This window comes from Culex quinquefasciatus, chromosome 3 (assembly GCF_015732765.1).
Source record: "Culex quinquefasciatus strain JHB chromosome 3, VPISU_Cqui_1.0_pri_paternal, whole genome shotgun sequence".
NCBI lineage: Eukaryota > Metazoa > Arthropoda > Insecta > Diptera > Culicidae > Culex > Culex quinquefasciatus.
In genome coordinates, this window is record NC_051863.1 from 42,475,265 (window position 1) to 42,491,331 (window position 16,067).

The 16,067-nt window shown below is 41.3% G+C and overlaps 2 protein-coding genes and 1 pseudogene across 2 annotated transcripts; all 3 read right to left on the reverse strand.

Moving 5' to 3' along the window:
• Positions 1–278: 278 nt before the first annotated feature.
• Positions 279–1,853, reverse strand: LOC6047733 (vacuole membrane protein 1). Its single transcript, XM_038264454.1, has 2 exons — positions 1,721–1,853; positions 279–1,634 (listed from the first exon to the last, which is right to left on the reverse strand). The coding sequence occupies exon 2, from the start codon at positions 1,603–1,605 to the stop codon at positions 373–375; it is 1,233 nt and encodes a 410-aa protein (XP_038120382.1). The 5' UTR covers positions 1,606–1,634; positions 1,721–1,853; the 3' UTR covers positions 279–372.
• A 4,511-nt stretch (positions 1,854–6,364) lies between these two features.
• LOC6047732 (40S ribosomal protein S25) lies at positions 6,365–7,517 on the reverse strand. The gene is made up of 3 exons (XM_001864716.2): positions 7,431–7,517; positions 6,677–6,953; positions 6,365–6,607 (listed from the first exon to the last, which is right to left on the reverse strand). The coding sequence occupies exons 1-3, from the start codon at positions 7,431–7,433 to the stop codon at positions 6,528–6,530; spliced, it is 360 nt and encodes a 119-aa protein (XP_001864751.1). The 5' UTR covers positions 7,434–7,517; the 3' UTR covers positions 6,365–6,527.
• Positions 7,518–9,988: 2,471 nt separating this feature from the next.
• On the reverse strand, positions 9,989–10,847 carry LOC119768935 (annotated as a pseudogene).
• Between the last annotated feature and the right edge of the window lie 5,220 nt (positions 10,848–16,067).

Here is a 16,067-nt window from a genome sequence, read left to right on the forward strand (position 1 = left end):
ACCTATTTTTAGACGTCCACCTTTCCGGGCTCAAATTGAAAAAGCGTTTTTGCGAGGATTCTTTGTCTCGTTATCAGAAGAAATAAAGCGTACAGAGAAGTTGTTGTTTTTTTTTTTTCAATTTTCAACCGTGTCTAATTTATTTTAAATTTTCATTTAGAGAAGTGTCATTCATATATAGTGGGAGGGTTACAGAGGAAAGTAATTTAGAGCAAGAGTGTGTGTGTGTGTGTTTGTTTGTGTAGGTCGAATAGCTTCGAAATCTGAGATTTTTTGTTTTTTTTTTTTATTTATTTGGCGTTCGCATTTGTTTGTTTTATTTATTTACATCCCTTCGAAATAAATTACAGCACTAAATTAAACTGATGTAGCTTAAGATTTCCTAGCGTTCTTTTTAGAATGTTGTGTTTGTTGTGTCTTTTTGTGATAACTTTGAGCAAGCGAATTGATGATGGACGTGACGAAGAAGCAGACCATGGCGATGACAAAGTACTCAAAGATGGTTGAAATGATGTTGGATGAGTTGGGCGAAGAACCCGCCGTGTCGCGGTGAAGTCGGTTCTTCTGGTTCTGCAGGAAGGTCTTGAAGGGTTCCTGGAGTTTTTTACCTACGATGGGAACTAAAACCAGCAAGTCGACGGCCTTATCTACGAGATGCTCATTGAAAGCTATGATAACGAATATCTTCTGTATGTGCATTTTGATGATGGCCTTTCCGATGAGGGTCGCCCCGAAAAAGGTCCAAAATGGCACCAGAAAGTGGCCGCACGTGATGCCGGCCAGATCGAACAGCGGGTTTGGAATGCTGGCGCACACGAGAATGCCGAAAAAGCCGACCTTCTGGACGATCTTCTCCATGGCAAGTTTGCCACGCTCGAACATGCCCAGCTTGTCGCCGCGGTCTTTGCGTTGCTGCAGCTCCTCGATCTCCTCGAACTCTCCGCCTCCGGACAGTCGCGATGCTTTGGCCATAAAGTACGGTGGCAGCTCGCCGAGGGCAGTTCCGGCACCCCACAGGAACGCCTCGAGCCGCACCTTGGACATGATTGCCCACATCGTTGGCACCAGCGTCGATTTGGCATCGTCCGGGCAAACGATCTCGTTCGGATAGGGTGGTTCGGGGAAGTTGAGCGAGTTGCACTCGTACGCGGCCAGCGTCACACTCGCAATGTGTGGCCCCAGGTACAGCAGGAACGTGTGCAGTCCCGTGCCAAGGCCAACCGAGGACAGCACCCCAAGGCCCGTCCAGTAAACGACGAAAAATCCATTAGTCTTGATGAGTTGGATAAATCTTTGATGAGGTCCAGGCAGGTAGCAAAGGGCGGTCATTAAAGCCACAAACAAACCAATCGCCAATTTCCGACGGCCCGTAATCTGTTTGCCATAGCAGCGCACCAACGAGGCCACCTCCAACCCAGCATACTTCAACGTCCTCAGGGGAGATTTCCACAGCACCAGCGACGGGTCGGGCTTGTTGTTGACCTGTTTCTTCCCCTCCTTTTGCTTCGACGACAACGACGACGGCGTATTACCTGCGAAGGGCCCGTTTCCATTTTTCTGGTGATTTCCGCGTCGGTTCCGTGGTTCTTTGGTCGTTTGAGACATCTCGTCGAGCTGGCCCAGTTCGAGGCTCTCTGCAAGGTCCAATGTAACGATTACGTCTTAGCTAAGCACAACACGATCACGCCATACGAGCGCCACCACGAAAACAAGTAAGTACCTTTTAAAGAAAATTTTTGTTCGACCAGTCTCACGCCACTTTAGCCATGTCAGAGACAGAAAAGTTCATTAGCGCAGAGCAAGACAGGCAGTCAGGATGACACATGACACACACAACACACCCAAGAAGCGTCAAGCATGAGGTGTAGGAGGTGAGTTTGCAGTTTTGGATACCTTTACGGCTGTCAAAGTGCAGCGTTTTGGAAGCAAAGGTCTGGCTTAAGAAAAATAGAACTTAAAATTTAATATTAAATTAAATATAAAAAATAATGATAAAATCTTGTAAGTTATTAAAATCATCAAAATCATTATGATTTTGAGCTAGAAAAAACACATTGCTCATAAGTTTTTAACTCTCTAACGCTCATGGTAACACCAGAGCACCAAGACTTTGAAATCGAATTTCTCGTACACTGAAAACCCAACCAAGGTAGTTGTTACCATATTGTAGGGTTAAATAGACAAATCCAGCGAAAGCTCAACGCTGCTTTTTGATGGTGAGAGATTTGACAGCTCCCATACTAAATGTCTCGATTTTCATACTTTTTGTTAATTTTCTTCTAAAATAAAACACTTAACATATGAAAACTATATATTTTTGGTGCCCAAAATTCCTGCTGAATCGAATGGTGTACTTATCTCAATTGCAAATTTTTTGAACAGTTTTTATTTTAATAATATTCTAGACACATTTTGTGCACCTAATCAATCAATACTTTTATCATAAATAATCATTTTATTGCTTAAAAATTGAGTTTTCCTGAGCTCCCATATTCAAATACATGGAAGCTGTCATTTCTAACACCATTGGCCACCTAGCGGCCATTTCAAACTGGATACGTCTATTGAGAACACACCGACGTATTTTTGCTAAAAACATTCCGTGCTTGGATTGACTGATTAACGCAGTCAGTTTTACTATGTCGTGAGCGGTATGGAAATTTTAACCCTCCAATACGTAGAGAATGATAATGATTTCGTAATTGCTACCATGCAATTTTGTGGAAGCATGGTTCATTTTACCATATTTGCGTTTACTTTTATAAAAAAGCCGCAGTTAATTTAATAAGCAACATTTTTAGCAAATGTTCTTAAAATTACCATGGTCGGGCTTTCAGTGTAGATTCGCAATTCGCAATTTTCAGTGTAAGAACGGGCCTTGACCGATCTTATGCACTAGGTTCCCGACGAACACGCGCTGCCCTTACACCTATATCTCACCCTTGCTCTGAGTCAGTACGAGCAACACGCTAGAACACGCTTTGAGTGTTCGTGCCAGGCATTCGCACCTTCTTTTCCGGTTACGCATTTTAACTCGGCCGGGGGTGGTACATTGCGTAGAGTTTGATGTAAGTATAAGAGGCAATATTTGTAAATTCTGCTCGGTTTGTTCTAGAGGTCGTATCGAGGTGCTCTGATTTGGATGAAACTGTCAGCGTTTGTTTGTCTATACATGAGATGAACTCATGCCAAATATGAGCCCTCTATGACAAAGGAACGGGCTTCGAAGTTTGAGGTCCAAAAACCCTAAAAAATCTTAAAATTGCTCGCATTTCCGTAAAACTTCATCAATTCCAACTCTCGAAGATGCTTTTGAAAGGTCTTTTGAAGCACTTCGAAATAGGCCATAGACATCCAGGATCAGTTTGACTTTTTCTCATAGCTTTTGCAAATTACTGTTAAAAATTGATTTTTTTAAAACCTTAATATATTTTTGCAACAGCCTCCAACACCCATACTTCCATGGGTCAAAAGATAGGTAATTATATGGACTATAAGCCTACCCTATTAACTTTTTGGCCAATCGCAGTTTTTCTCATAGTTTTTCGATTTTTCTATAACAAACATTTAACAACGTTAGTTTTTGCCCTGAAGGCCTCCATAGCGGCACTTTTTGGTCTCAATTTTGTCATATTTGGAATCCTCGGAAAATTTCACGTTAGTTAGAAGTATTGGAGTTATAAATTTGATTGGAAAAATTGCCTTTAGAATGAATTAAAATATTTTTTCAACAATTTGTTGGATTAGGGGTGAAACAGGTTTTCGCCTACTTGATACAGCATTTGACGCATTGATCGCAGGGTAAGTAAAATCTATTTCTTTTTTCAAAAATGTTTTATTTAATTATTTTTTAAATCAAATTTACCACTCCAATACTTCTAACTAACGTGAAATTTTCCGAGGATTCCAAATATGACAAAATTGAGACCAAAAAGTGCCGCTATGGAGGCCTACAGGGCAAAAACTAACGTTGTTAAATGTTTGTTGTAGAAAAATCGGAAAACTATGAGAAAAACTGCAATTGGCCAAAAAGTCAATGCCGTAGGCTTATAGTCCATAAAATTACCCATATGGGAGTATGGGTGTTGGAGGCTGTTGCAAAAAGATATTAAGGTTTAAAAAAAAATCCATTTTTAACAGTTATTTACAAAAGCTATGAGAAAAAGTCTAACCAATCCTGGATGTCTATGGCCCATTTTGAAGTGCTTCGAACGACCTTTCAAATGCATCTACAAGAGTTGGAATTGATGAAGTTTTACGGAAATGCGAGCAATTTTAAGATTTTTTAGGGTTTTTGGACCTCAAACTTCGAAGCCCGTTTTACCCCACTTTCCTTTGTCGTAGAGGGCTCATATTTGGCATGAGTACATCTCATGTATAGACAAACAAACGCTGAAAGTTTCATCCAAATCGGAGCACCTTGATACAACCTGTTACACATTGGTGAAAAACTCGCTCTTAAAGCAAAAACTGTTTTATTTTTAGTTTGAATTCAAAAACTAGTTGTTATTTTACTGTGTTTTGTTTTCTCCTGAAATCTTTCCTAGTGTTGGATTGTGTTTATCTGTTGCTATTTCTTATGTCGCGGTGTTTTGTTATAATTTTTGGTCCCAAGCATTTTATTTAAAAAATATATAGCAAAAGTACAATAGTAATATTTGTGTTAATTCTTTGATCATTCCATAAATTGAGTAAGGGCTCGATCTTACGTGTTTGAAGAAATAATAGAAGATTAAAAACAATGGACAGTGAAAGAAATATACTATTTAAAAAATTCAATAGTAAAAGAAAGATAGCAATTTATTAAGTAGATAAAGAAACAAATAGAAGTTAATAAAAAGTGGTAAAAAACAAGCTTAGATTGTATTAAGATCAATTTATAGGGCAAATTATTCAAATATATAAATAAAGAAAAGGCACATGATAAACAAAATTGACGAAAAACGAAAAAACGAAACTATTGGCACTACGCCCCCCGGGGCATGGCCTTCCTCTAACGTGGGATTTCTGCTCCAGCGCCTCTGACGAGACAGGAGAAACCGGGACCGACGTTTTACTTCACCATCCGATAGAAGCTCAGTGGATAAGGCGGAAATCGAACCCGCGTCTCATAGCATCATCGGGATCGGCAGCCGAAGCCGCTACCCCTGCGCCACGAGACCCACAGCACAAAATTGACATCGCTGCCAAATTAAGGGAAAACAAACAGTTTGTTACAGCAGCATTAATTGGTAAAATTGAGTGGAAAAGCGTGGAGAGATAAGAGAATCAAAAAAGTAAAATCGAAATCAAATGGACGATTGTAAACAGATGGCGTGTTAGAGAATCAGTGAAACAAAATAAACTTTGAAATAAACAGAAGATAGATGGTAGATAAAAATCGAAAGAAGAGAAACCCCGTTCCGCGAGGTTCAGGTACATCCACAGCAGTTGACTCAACATACTGCGAATCAAAACAATACCGTCTACAATCACAAATTAATTCCCTTTTCAACATTGGCGCGCCCTTTTCTTTAGCCGTCTCGACTCTAACCAGTGGTGGTCAAAGAATTACGAACCATTTCCATAGGCCACCAGCTAGGTTCAAACTTGTCATCATGATGACTAAACCAAGCCAACGTGGACACTTGCTAGGAACCAGAGCCATACTGTTTTGACAAGATGATCTAACAGCACTACGGATGTAGTTGGGTTCCTCGCCTGGGCGTCAACCGACGAGTATCATCCGTATCATCTACCCTGCTGCCCCAAATCATTCAATAAAATAATAAAATTCCCAACGTAGGTTCCGTCTTTGATGAAAGTCTGATCGACACTAAACCCTCCAGCGGCTATCTGTTAGCTTATGTAGTATCGTACGGCATGTTGCTGCTTCCACGCAACAGATAACTGTTGCGTTGCAGACATCATCTCTGCTTGGGACGTAAGATTTAGAATATCACGCCGAAGGCATGCGATGGTAACGCGCGACATCCTCAAAAAGATTGGATTGACACCGCAGATGGAGCTTTAAGACAAAATTCTTTGCCAGAAATGGTATTTTAAAGAAATGTTTCAAAAACATTAAAGCGCTTACCGAAAACCGACGTAAACTTAAAGTAGGTACCTAGAATGCATAAAATCGCTCTCCGAAAAATCGCGCTTCTCAAACACAGATGTCAACTTCATGTACTTTGGATACAAGCAAAGCAGTAGTTTGTAAACAAGATATATCCCGACCTTGCTGATGGATCTCAGGATCTCCAATTTGTGCTGTAGACAAACAATTCATTAACCAGTGCACACTCCCGACTGGCAACAGGTTCTTTGCGAGGACGTGGTCATCGAGTTCTTCACTTCATAACACAAACAAACGCAAACCAGAGCTCTTCAGGCTTTCTTTACTTAGCAGTAAGTATATTTTTTTGCTCCGTCCTCTTTGACATTCTCTTGTGGATGGTACACACACCCGGGAAAAAAATGTTCCGCCTTAACCTACCTCCGCGCGCCAGTTCAACAAATACACATAGGATTGATAAATCCCAAGCTTACGCCACCGGATCGTCTCCCTTGGTGGTGCGGGTGTAGATGACCTGAGCGTGGTGGTGAACGACCTGCTTGATCAGTCCTGCAAAAAAAAAAAGATAAACAACAATTAGACAAATTGATTCGGGAACACCTCCAACGGGAAACTTACCCTTGACGCACAGCTCCCGAAGGCCGCGCTTGGCCAGCGATCCGCGAATCTTCAGACGTTCGGACACGACGGACGGGGTGATCAGCTTGTAGGCGGGCACTTCCTTGTAGAGCTTCTCGTAGGTGGCCTTATCGAACAGGACCTGGTTGTTCAGCTTGTCGCGAACCTTTCCCTTGGACCACTTCTTCTTCTTGGCCTTGCCGCCGCCGGACCCCTCCTTCTTCTTCTGGGTCTTTTGCGGCTGCTTTGCCGCTCCCTTGGTGTCCTTCTTCGGAGGCTGAAACGGACGGAGATCGAATTTAGATTAAGATACTATCCAATGATTTTGTTCTTGGCTCAAATGCGACGACCACCATAATCCGGTCCTGGAATCTTTTGAGGTTAAACCAAACAACTTGCGGCTCACTTCTTCGAGTAACTGAGAATATCAAAAACTTTATTTTTTTGTTTCAATTAACACTTCTAACTAAAGCCAATCACGGCACTCGCAATCAATACGATTCCAGTCAAGTTTAGCTTGGCCACATCAGAGAAACCCGGTCCATAAACAATTTCATCGTCGGGATTGTTGTTTTGACGTTTCGTGTTCCGGCCACAATTTCAGTCAATTGTGCCAATAAAAACATAGATCCACACCAAATTTTCATCTCTTCAACAAGCCACGGCCGTAAATCACACTTTAAACCCGGTTGCGGTCGCATTTGAGGCGGAAAATTACGATAAAATCATCGAAAAAGCACAAAACACAACCTACCATCTTGGCAAATGTACTCGAAAAGAACGTCGACGGACGACGGACGATGAAAGACGGAAGCAGCCGAACGCAAACTTTGACAGCTGGGTGCGTCCCACTCAGAGCGTTCCGTTTGAATTCCGTTTAGAATTCCGCTTGAGCGAAAAAAGTTCGATTCGAATTCTAAACAGTGTTCGTTTTAGATTCTAAACCGCATTCCGTTTCAAACGCAACAACCGGTTCCGTTTGAGTTTTCGCCGCAAATCGGTTTAAGCGGAATTCAAACGGAATCGAATCCGAATGGACGGATAAGATTTGACAGCTGCTTCTTCTTCTTGTTTTTCTTTCTTTTTTATTTTCTTCAAGGGGAAAACCACTCTGCTCATTGCCCGCGGGTAGGCTGTGCCCGAAAATTGCCCAAACGTGCCCGAGGGTGCCCGATTGAGCGATGAAGCCAAGATAAAAAAAAACATAGCTTAGCAACCGTGTTAAAATGTTTGTTAGTAAATTTTGTCAATCCTGTCAGTGTTGAGTTATTGGTTTGGCTTAGATTAAATTAATTTCCAGTTTAAAATCACTGAAATAATTCTAGTATTGCAAACATTTCTTATTTCTTAATTGGTAAGAAGCATTATGTGAGCTAAAGAATTTATTTGATCGGAAACTTTGTCTTTCCAGGAAAAAAAAATGAAGCAAGTCATTCTACTACTACACTCAACCCCCGGTGGTTGGTCACTTTTTCGTTTGACACTTTTTTAGTTTGTACCCCGTTGGTTGGTCAAAGTCAAACTAAAAAGTGACGAACTGTCACTTTTTACACGGCGCTCACGCACACTATCAAAACAAACGTTTGGTAGTTTGTGTGAACTCCGTGTAAAAGGGGTGTCAAACTAAAACGTGACCCCGTTCGTTTGACAACAGTTGGTGTCAAACCATCGGGGTTTGAGTGTATTAAGAACTGATCCCCGCCAGCTCACCCTTTTACTAAATATCTTGGTGATGACCAAAAGCTGGTTTCAGATCTGTTCCGCGCGGCCGAAAAGCCTTAGACAGATCCTGGACTTGTCGAGTTCGGCATCAAGCAGTACAAAAGCCTGCAGGACTTTAAAAGCGAGAAAATCTCAGCCTTCGTCAAACCCGTGATCGTGTACAAGTGGAAAATCACCGAGGAATTGCGCCGAATTCGGAGACTGCTCCTGGTTCCACATTGACAACATGTCCACGATACGGCTGCTGGGCCTGGAACACGTGCCAAGAAAAAAAAACAAAATCACCATCATCGATACTATCAATAAAATTTTAAGAAAAAAACTCGTGTTTATTAGAAATAACAAGAATATTGAAATTTTACTTGAATCAAAGGGCCGATTTTACAATATATGGCAATGTTCTAATGATCAACAAGGTTACATCTATTTCATCATATTCAAAACAATGTAATTAAATCGACGATCTCCAAAATTAAAATTTGAAGTCGATATAAGATCATTTTGACCGAAACCCGTGGTGTAGGAATAAGCGTGGTTGCCTCTTAACCAGTCGGTCTGGGTTCGATCGCAGAAGGTCCCGGTGGCAAATTTCGAGACGAGATTTGTCTGATCACGCCTTCCGTCGGACGGGAAGTAAATGTTGGCCCCGGTCTAACCTAGAAGTTAGATGATTTTAGCTCAGTCCAGGTGTAGGAGTCTAGGTAGGAGTCGTCTCTATTGAGTCGCTGGTAGGCAGTCTGACTTACAATCCAAAGATCGTCAGTTAAAATCCTGGTGAGGATGGAAGCTTAGGTGTAAAAAGAGATTTGCAATTGCCTCAACAATCAAGCCTTCGGACACCTAGTTTCGAGTAGGAATCTCGCAATCGAGAACGCCAAGGCAATGCTGTAGAGCGAATAATTTGATTTGATATGATCATTTGCTGGACGATTCGCACAGACAAAGCCAGTTTCAAAACCATAAACCTCGTTCTGACTCTTTTTCAGTTTTCATTAATGGTACACCTGAAGCTTGCCATTGATATATTTATTTTTGTACAATTTAAATACATTATAAAATATTAAAGATTAAGCTCTTCCGCAGCCGGATTTTGAATTTTGAAGTTTTGCTTCAATCGAACTCATCCTTAGGCACGAGTTTTTCTTCCTGCATCTAGAAAACAAAGATGGGTTTAACAAGTGTAAAGTCATAATTAAGAAATTATTTTCCTTTGGCCTATAAACAGAATGTCCACATTAGCAATTTATCTCAAATCTGTATGGAATTTTCTTCTTTCGAAGAATACTAATTTTCACTACACAGGATTTCACAACAAACTCAAATTTTATTGCTCACAAATCAGTTTAATTGAACAAAATGCACTTGAACCAGTTTAATTGAACAAAATGCACTTAAAACAGTTCTCCGGATAATTTGTAATGTTTGGGACAGAGTCCTGATTACTTTGATATTTCCAAAAGATTTTTTCGAATGTCAAAGTCAGAGTGAAAGGTGCCCGAGCTTGTGCCTGAAGGTGCCGAGAACGTGCCTGAAGGTGCCGAGAACGTGCCCGATGGTGCCCAGGGCTCTTTGATCAGAGTGGTTTTCCCCTTGATTTTCTTTTTGTTGAAATTAGATCGAAATTTAACACTGATTTAACTGTTTTGGCCTATTTAGGCAATTTTTATTAGTATTTAAAAATTAAACAAGAAAACACTCCCCACCATGAATCCCTAGGTTTTTAATTACATAAATTTGTAAGTTTCACAATATATTAATACACTTAAAGGTCTAGACAGCACCTCTGAGGTGTCGGTCTTCTTATCGTCTTCTTCGGACTTCTTGGCAGTATTGACCTCGTCGCGCTTCTTGGCGGCTTCGGTCACTTTCTAGGCCTCCTTCTTTGCGACCTTCTTGGCAGCCTTGATTGTCCTCCTCCGGAACCGACCAACCTGCGCGAGTCACGTATCGACGACAGTCGGGACCGGCGACAAATATGCTGCTGGCGACGGCACAGGGCCAGAACCTCCTTGCGCGAAGCTTCTTGACGTCGAGACGACGTCTCTTGCGCTCCTGCACCACCGGCGCGATGAGATGCTGGATCTTGGGCGCCTTCAACTTGGTCTTCTTGCCGTCCATCTCTGGCAGTGAGCGCTTCACCGCAAACTGGCGGACGTCGTCATCTTTGGTCAGGATGCACAGTTTGCGGATGTTGGTTGCTCGCTTCGATTCAAGACGACGCGGCACGATCGTATCGGAAGGCACAACGCGGCCGACAGCAAAAGTGGCCCTTCTTCAGCAGCAGACGGACACGGGGGTTGGTCAGCACGCTCTGCTTGTCGTTGCCATCGGCAATCTTGAAGACGTATAACTTCCAGTCATCGCCCAGATGATCGGCACCAACTTCCACACCTATGCGCTTGTCGTAAAAGTGGCGCAGAATGGGGTCATCTATGATCTCGATGGTTTTCTAGGCTCTCGTAGCTATTCCAGCGCCTTCTCTTCTTCCTTAACCGGCTTATTCACGAGCCCTAAAAGAGATAAATATATTACTTTTCTAGTCCAATTATCAAACTAATACAATTCTTACCCGTCCTTATTATATCGCATCATTCAGCGATGTCGAGGCCTTGACATCAATCGGAAGAATCTGATCGCAACCCCGGCGCTAGACGGCACAACAAGACGCCCATCGCAACCAACAATCCGGAATGTGGTACTGCGCCACCGATCGACACTTCCCACTCTTGCCATCTTCCCCTAAACCGCGGCCACACCGTCGATGATGGCGCGCTGAGCAAGCCGCGACAGACCATCGCCGAGGGCCACCAACACCGTAATGCCGGCGTACTTGATGGCCTGATGATCCCAGACCGCAGCACTCCGGCGGAAGTTCACCACATGCTGCGAAGAAAATGAAAGAAATCTCCAGATCAATCCAAATTAATCCAAAGGGGGCCTGGGCCAGCAAATTTTTTAAAACGCGAACAAAGTATTTACTTGGCGCGATTTCCTCCGCGGGGGCTTCGACTGCTGCGTCCATCACGAGACTTGCTGGCGCACACTTTGTCGGCACCAGACTGGTGGCAAGCTTGTCAAAAAGCGTCGGCACTCGAAAAAAAACCTGATTGAGCAAGTTTGACATTTGCTTCAGCAGGCAACACTCACACACTAAAAGAAAAACCGCTTCGGCGAAACGCGGCGAAATGTCATCGAGGTTCCGCCGTACACCAGCAGGTGTCGCCCTTGTGCAAAAAATGCTCAAACGGAATCGAAACGGAACCCAATCAGACAATCTGTTTAGAATATTTCGAACCAATTTTCGAAGCGGAATTCGAAGCGGAATGAACCCGTCAAGCGGAAAACGATTTGATTGGGGTTTTTCGATGTTGGAGTGTGCACGCGCACGCGGAATTACTTAAGTTTGGGTTAAATTAGTCAAGATAGAAAAATCTTCATAAAATTCAAAAATGCGTGCAAGACCGGATTTCAGATGACTGATTTTGGACCACTTCCCGCATAATCAAAAACCATCGGGGGAATATTCCAAACTACACTGTAACTGAAAATCGCACTTTGCTGAGTTCGTTTTCGCACTTTTTCATACGATTTTTTCAGTTCGACTGCGATTACACAAAAAAGTGTAATCGTAGTTGAACTGAAAAAATCGTATGAAAAAGTGCGAAAACGAACTCAGCAAAGTGCGATTTTCAGTTACAGTGTATATCACTACTAAAAGAGATGTAGTTACCATATACTTATCAATTATGATAGAAAAAAAGAAAAAATACTCTTAATTTAAAAATATCGTTCGTTGGATTAAAAGTTCGCGTTGGTGAATATTCGTAGCAAGTTAAAACTTTTCAATTTAAAAGTTGGAAAGTTTTTGATACTACCATGCATTTATGGAACAAAATCGTTGTATCGGTAAAAGTGTTTTACTTTTAAGCGGTATACGCAGTTCGGAAGAAACCGGTCAAGAAAAAAATCAAATGGGCAGCAGCGGCAGCTAAAGCAAGCCAGAGAGGGTGAAGAAAAGCCCCAAGGAATCACTCCCTCTCCTTTGTTCTGCTGTTCGTAAAGCCATTTCTTGACCCCTTTCCTTCCGATCAGCGTACTAGCCTTTAACTGGAAAAGAAACCTTTTATAGCAAGAATAAACAACATTAAATTAGTTTATGGTAAGATTAAGTTAGTTTTAGGTTAGGTTATGTTTCTTAATTTTTTTTTTCTTCATTGTACCTAGTGTTACAAAAATGATAAATCATATACTTTTAAAGTTATGAATATGAACAGTGTTTAAATCACGAAAAGCAAACTAAAGCTGAAGAGCCACAGCTGACCACTTATTATGTAAACCAAATGTAATTATTATAAGAAAGATTCAATAAAGTATATTTAATTCAAAAAAAAAAAAAAAAAAAAAAAAAAAAACAACATTAAATACTACAAAGAGAATTTCAAAAAAAATAGCTTGATTCTAGGCTTGATTTTATATTAATTTTTAAAAGTTTTAAACAGTATGTTAAAAAACGTTACTTAATCCGCCTTTAGGTGGTTGGTGCCTTCCTCTCATATTTTTATCAAAATATACACTCAGCCAAAACAACTTTTAAATTTCATAAGGTCTCCCATATAAACGATATCAAAATCACCTTTTATGAAATCTATATGTTTGCTCAATGATTCATTGTTGCTCCTATTGATTTTATATGGTGAGCTTATGAAATCTACCAACATTGCATATGTGAAAAAGCCATATGGCAGACCATATGAAAACAAATTTTATGATGGCGAAACAAACAGGACAGTCGAAAGGAGAGATTATGAATAGTTTTTTGAAAACGTAAGTTTAAATGAATTGTTTCGTTTTTAATGCAACTAATCTGTTTTTTTTTGTTGTTCCAGGTGCATTTTGAATAGAATACACTCAAACCCCGATGGTTTGACACCAACTGTTGTCAAACGAACGGGGTCACGTTTTAGTTTGACACCCCTTTTACACGGAGTTCACACAAACTACCAAACGTTTGTTTTGATAGTGTGCGTGAGCGCCGTGTAAAAAGTGACAGTTCGTCACTTTTTAGTTTGACTTTGACCAACCAACGGGGTACAAACTAAAAAAGTGTCAAACGAAAAAGTGACCAACCACCGGGGGTTGAGTGTATAACCGAAAATCGAAGAAAATGTTGCGGTTCTATGTGATACCTACTCGGCACACCGAATCCAGAGTCGTCGCTCCGGAAAGCCGAGACATTGCCGGATTCTTTTAATATGCCATACGCTGAGACAGAATAACGTGAGTGTTTTGAAGTAAACTAAATGAATCAAAGTTAAAAAAATGTAATACATTTCAGCGCAAACATGACAATCGCCGCCATCTGACGGGACCGGATCGCTAAATCTATGTTAGGCTCTGACGTAACCCATCGAGAACTCGACAAAGTGACACACATCGTTCCGTGACGAACCTGGTCCACAAGAGAAGAAGTTGGTAAACCCTCGTGTGTTGGTCTTCGAAACAGGCGCCGTCAAAATCACTCCGTCTCATAATCGGAACGATTGTCACCCGCTGCCGTCAAGCACGTTCCTATGGCATCTTGAAGTTCACCGGAACGAAGCAACTCAACGCTATGAAGGCCGTGACCGCACTTATTCATTTGAAGGGTCCGCACAAGAGAATTGTCGACAAGGTCATTCCGAAAACGCATACTAAGACGATGACGGAACCAGGGTGTCAAACGGACTCCTTCGGGGACGACACAACAATGAAGAGGTAGAAGGCCACCAGAAAGCTGGGGGCTAACAAGTCTGTCCTGGCCAAATTAAGACTCCTCCGATTGACCGAAATATTGCTCCCGGTGCGGCTTCAACAATGAAGCAATCTTGCCTTAACCGTTAACAGAAGAATGTGGAAAGACATTCCATCAGCTTAACGTTACGGGTCTTAGATTTATAAGAAATAAGTGCTCTGTTCTGTTTTCTCTATTATTGTAATTTAATTGAAATAAACATTAACATATCAGCAAAAAATCAATGTATTCTCAATAAAAATAATTTAAATATATTCATAAGTTTGCAATATAAGTATTAAAATTTGCTATATTCTCTCATCTGAATTTTATAAGGTTTGCATATGAAAGCAAACAACTCTCCAACATTATATTTATAAGGTTTGCTTATGGAAAAAAATCAATTCGTTTTCCTATAAAATCTATATGGCTAGCGTATGGAAAAAATCTATATGGTTTACCTATGGCTGGTAAGAAGTTTTTTGGCTGAGTGTATGAGATCCGGCCTCAATAAGCGTTCATTAAAAACACTAAAGTACTTATAACTTTTGATAGGGCTGCCTTTCGATTACCTATCCAACGATGGGTCGCATGATAGGTCCGGACAACTTTTTCATCAAAATATTTGAGATCCGGCATCAAGGAGCAGCCGTCGCTGACTGGTTACGGTGTTCGCTTTGTAAACGAATGGTTCTGGGTTCGATTCCCATCTGCTCCCAACGAGAATGTTAAGTACACAGAATTTGAAATGATGAATATGAACTAAAATCAAAGTCGCTCGAGGCGGGGTTCGATCCCCCGTCCTTTGGGTTGGTAAGCAAAAATGCTAACCACTAGGCCATGACGACTTGGTAAGCTTGGACTGGAATTAGGAATACTGTTACAGAGAGCGAGTTGTGGCGCTATAACCACGGCAAATAATGTCCAGGGCATTCGTGGAAATACAATGTCCCATCCCAGAGGGTCCCGGAGTACCAAACCTTCTTAGCATGGTGCTCCCAACGAATATAACCAAAATCTCGGAGCGTATGGTGGTGTGCCCCCACGCTTCTTCCTCCCCTGTCGATTCAGAATTGTGTTGTTGTTCGAACACTCAGTGCTCAAACTCAACCCAATTACGAATCATCTCTGCGATACGGCTTTACGCAGTAGGCCTGGCCGCTTTAACGCTTGTGATGTTTCAATGCATTCTAATGCAATGGCGCACTGCAAATGTTAATAAATGACAAGAAGAGTGCTAGGCGTCATCTAACCTAAGGCACTCTCCAGGATCCCTTCGAAAGATTGGCTGCGCTAGGGTCTGATTAGATTAGATTAGATTAAAATATTTGAGATCCGGCATCAAAAAAGTGTATACGTACCACTTAAGTGCTCATAACTTTTGATGGGGTTGTCAGATCTTCAATCTTTTGAACGCGTTGGAATGGTCTTTCAAATACCTTTCTAACAATATATAGCATAACGGGTTTTCTTACAAAAACCAACCTTTTTTACAATATTTCAAACTCTAGCCAAATCGTTTTTTAGCAAAACTTTTAAAGTACTTTTCTCTAAGGGTTATTCACTTCAAGTATATTGCATACTGTGTACGGCAGCATACCATACGCGCGTACCATACGCGCATAATACTGACATGGTATGGTCAACTTTTGGATACAATTTATATCGGTGTAGTTGTCAAAATCGGTCAAAATAATAAACAATAAACAACACATTGGGAAATTTCGAGTTCTGGAAAAGAATCTGTTGCTTGATCTGTCGGCAATTCATCTACATTTGGGGACGGAATCGAGCTGATAGATTGTTTGAATTTCAGCGGCCAGATGATTAAAATTTTGTTAATTTAAGTGAATAGATAGAAGGAATCCTGATGCGGACGCAAAGATCCGGGAAAAAACG

What these genes read in the sequence shown, in the direction of transcription:
- LOC6047733 (XM_038264454.1), bottom strand. Translation starts at nt 1,605, where the DNA reads ATGTCTCAAACGACCAAAGAACCACGGAACCGACGCGGAAATCACCAG.
- LOC6047732 (XM_001864716.2), bottom strand. An exon ending in TCGGGAGCTGTGCGTCAAGG is followed by an intron (nt 6,608 to 6,676) that starts GTAAGTTTCCCG and finishes TTTTTTTTGCAG; the next exon opens with GACTGATCAAGCAGGTCGTT.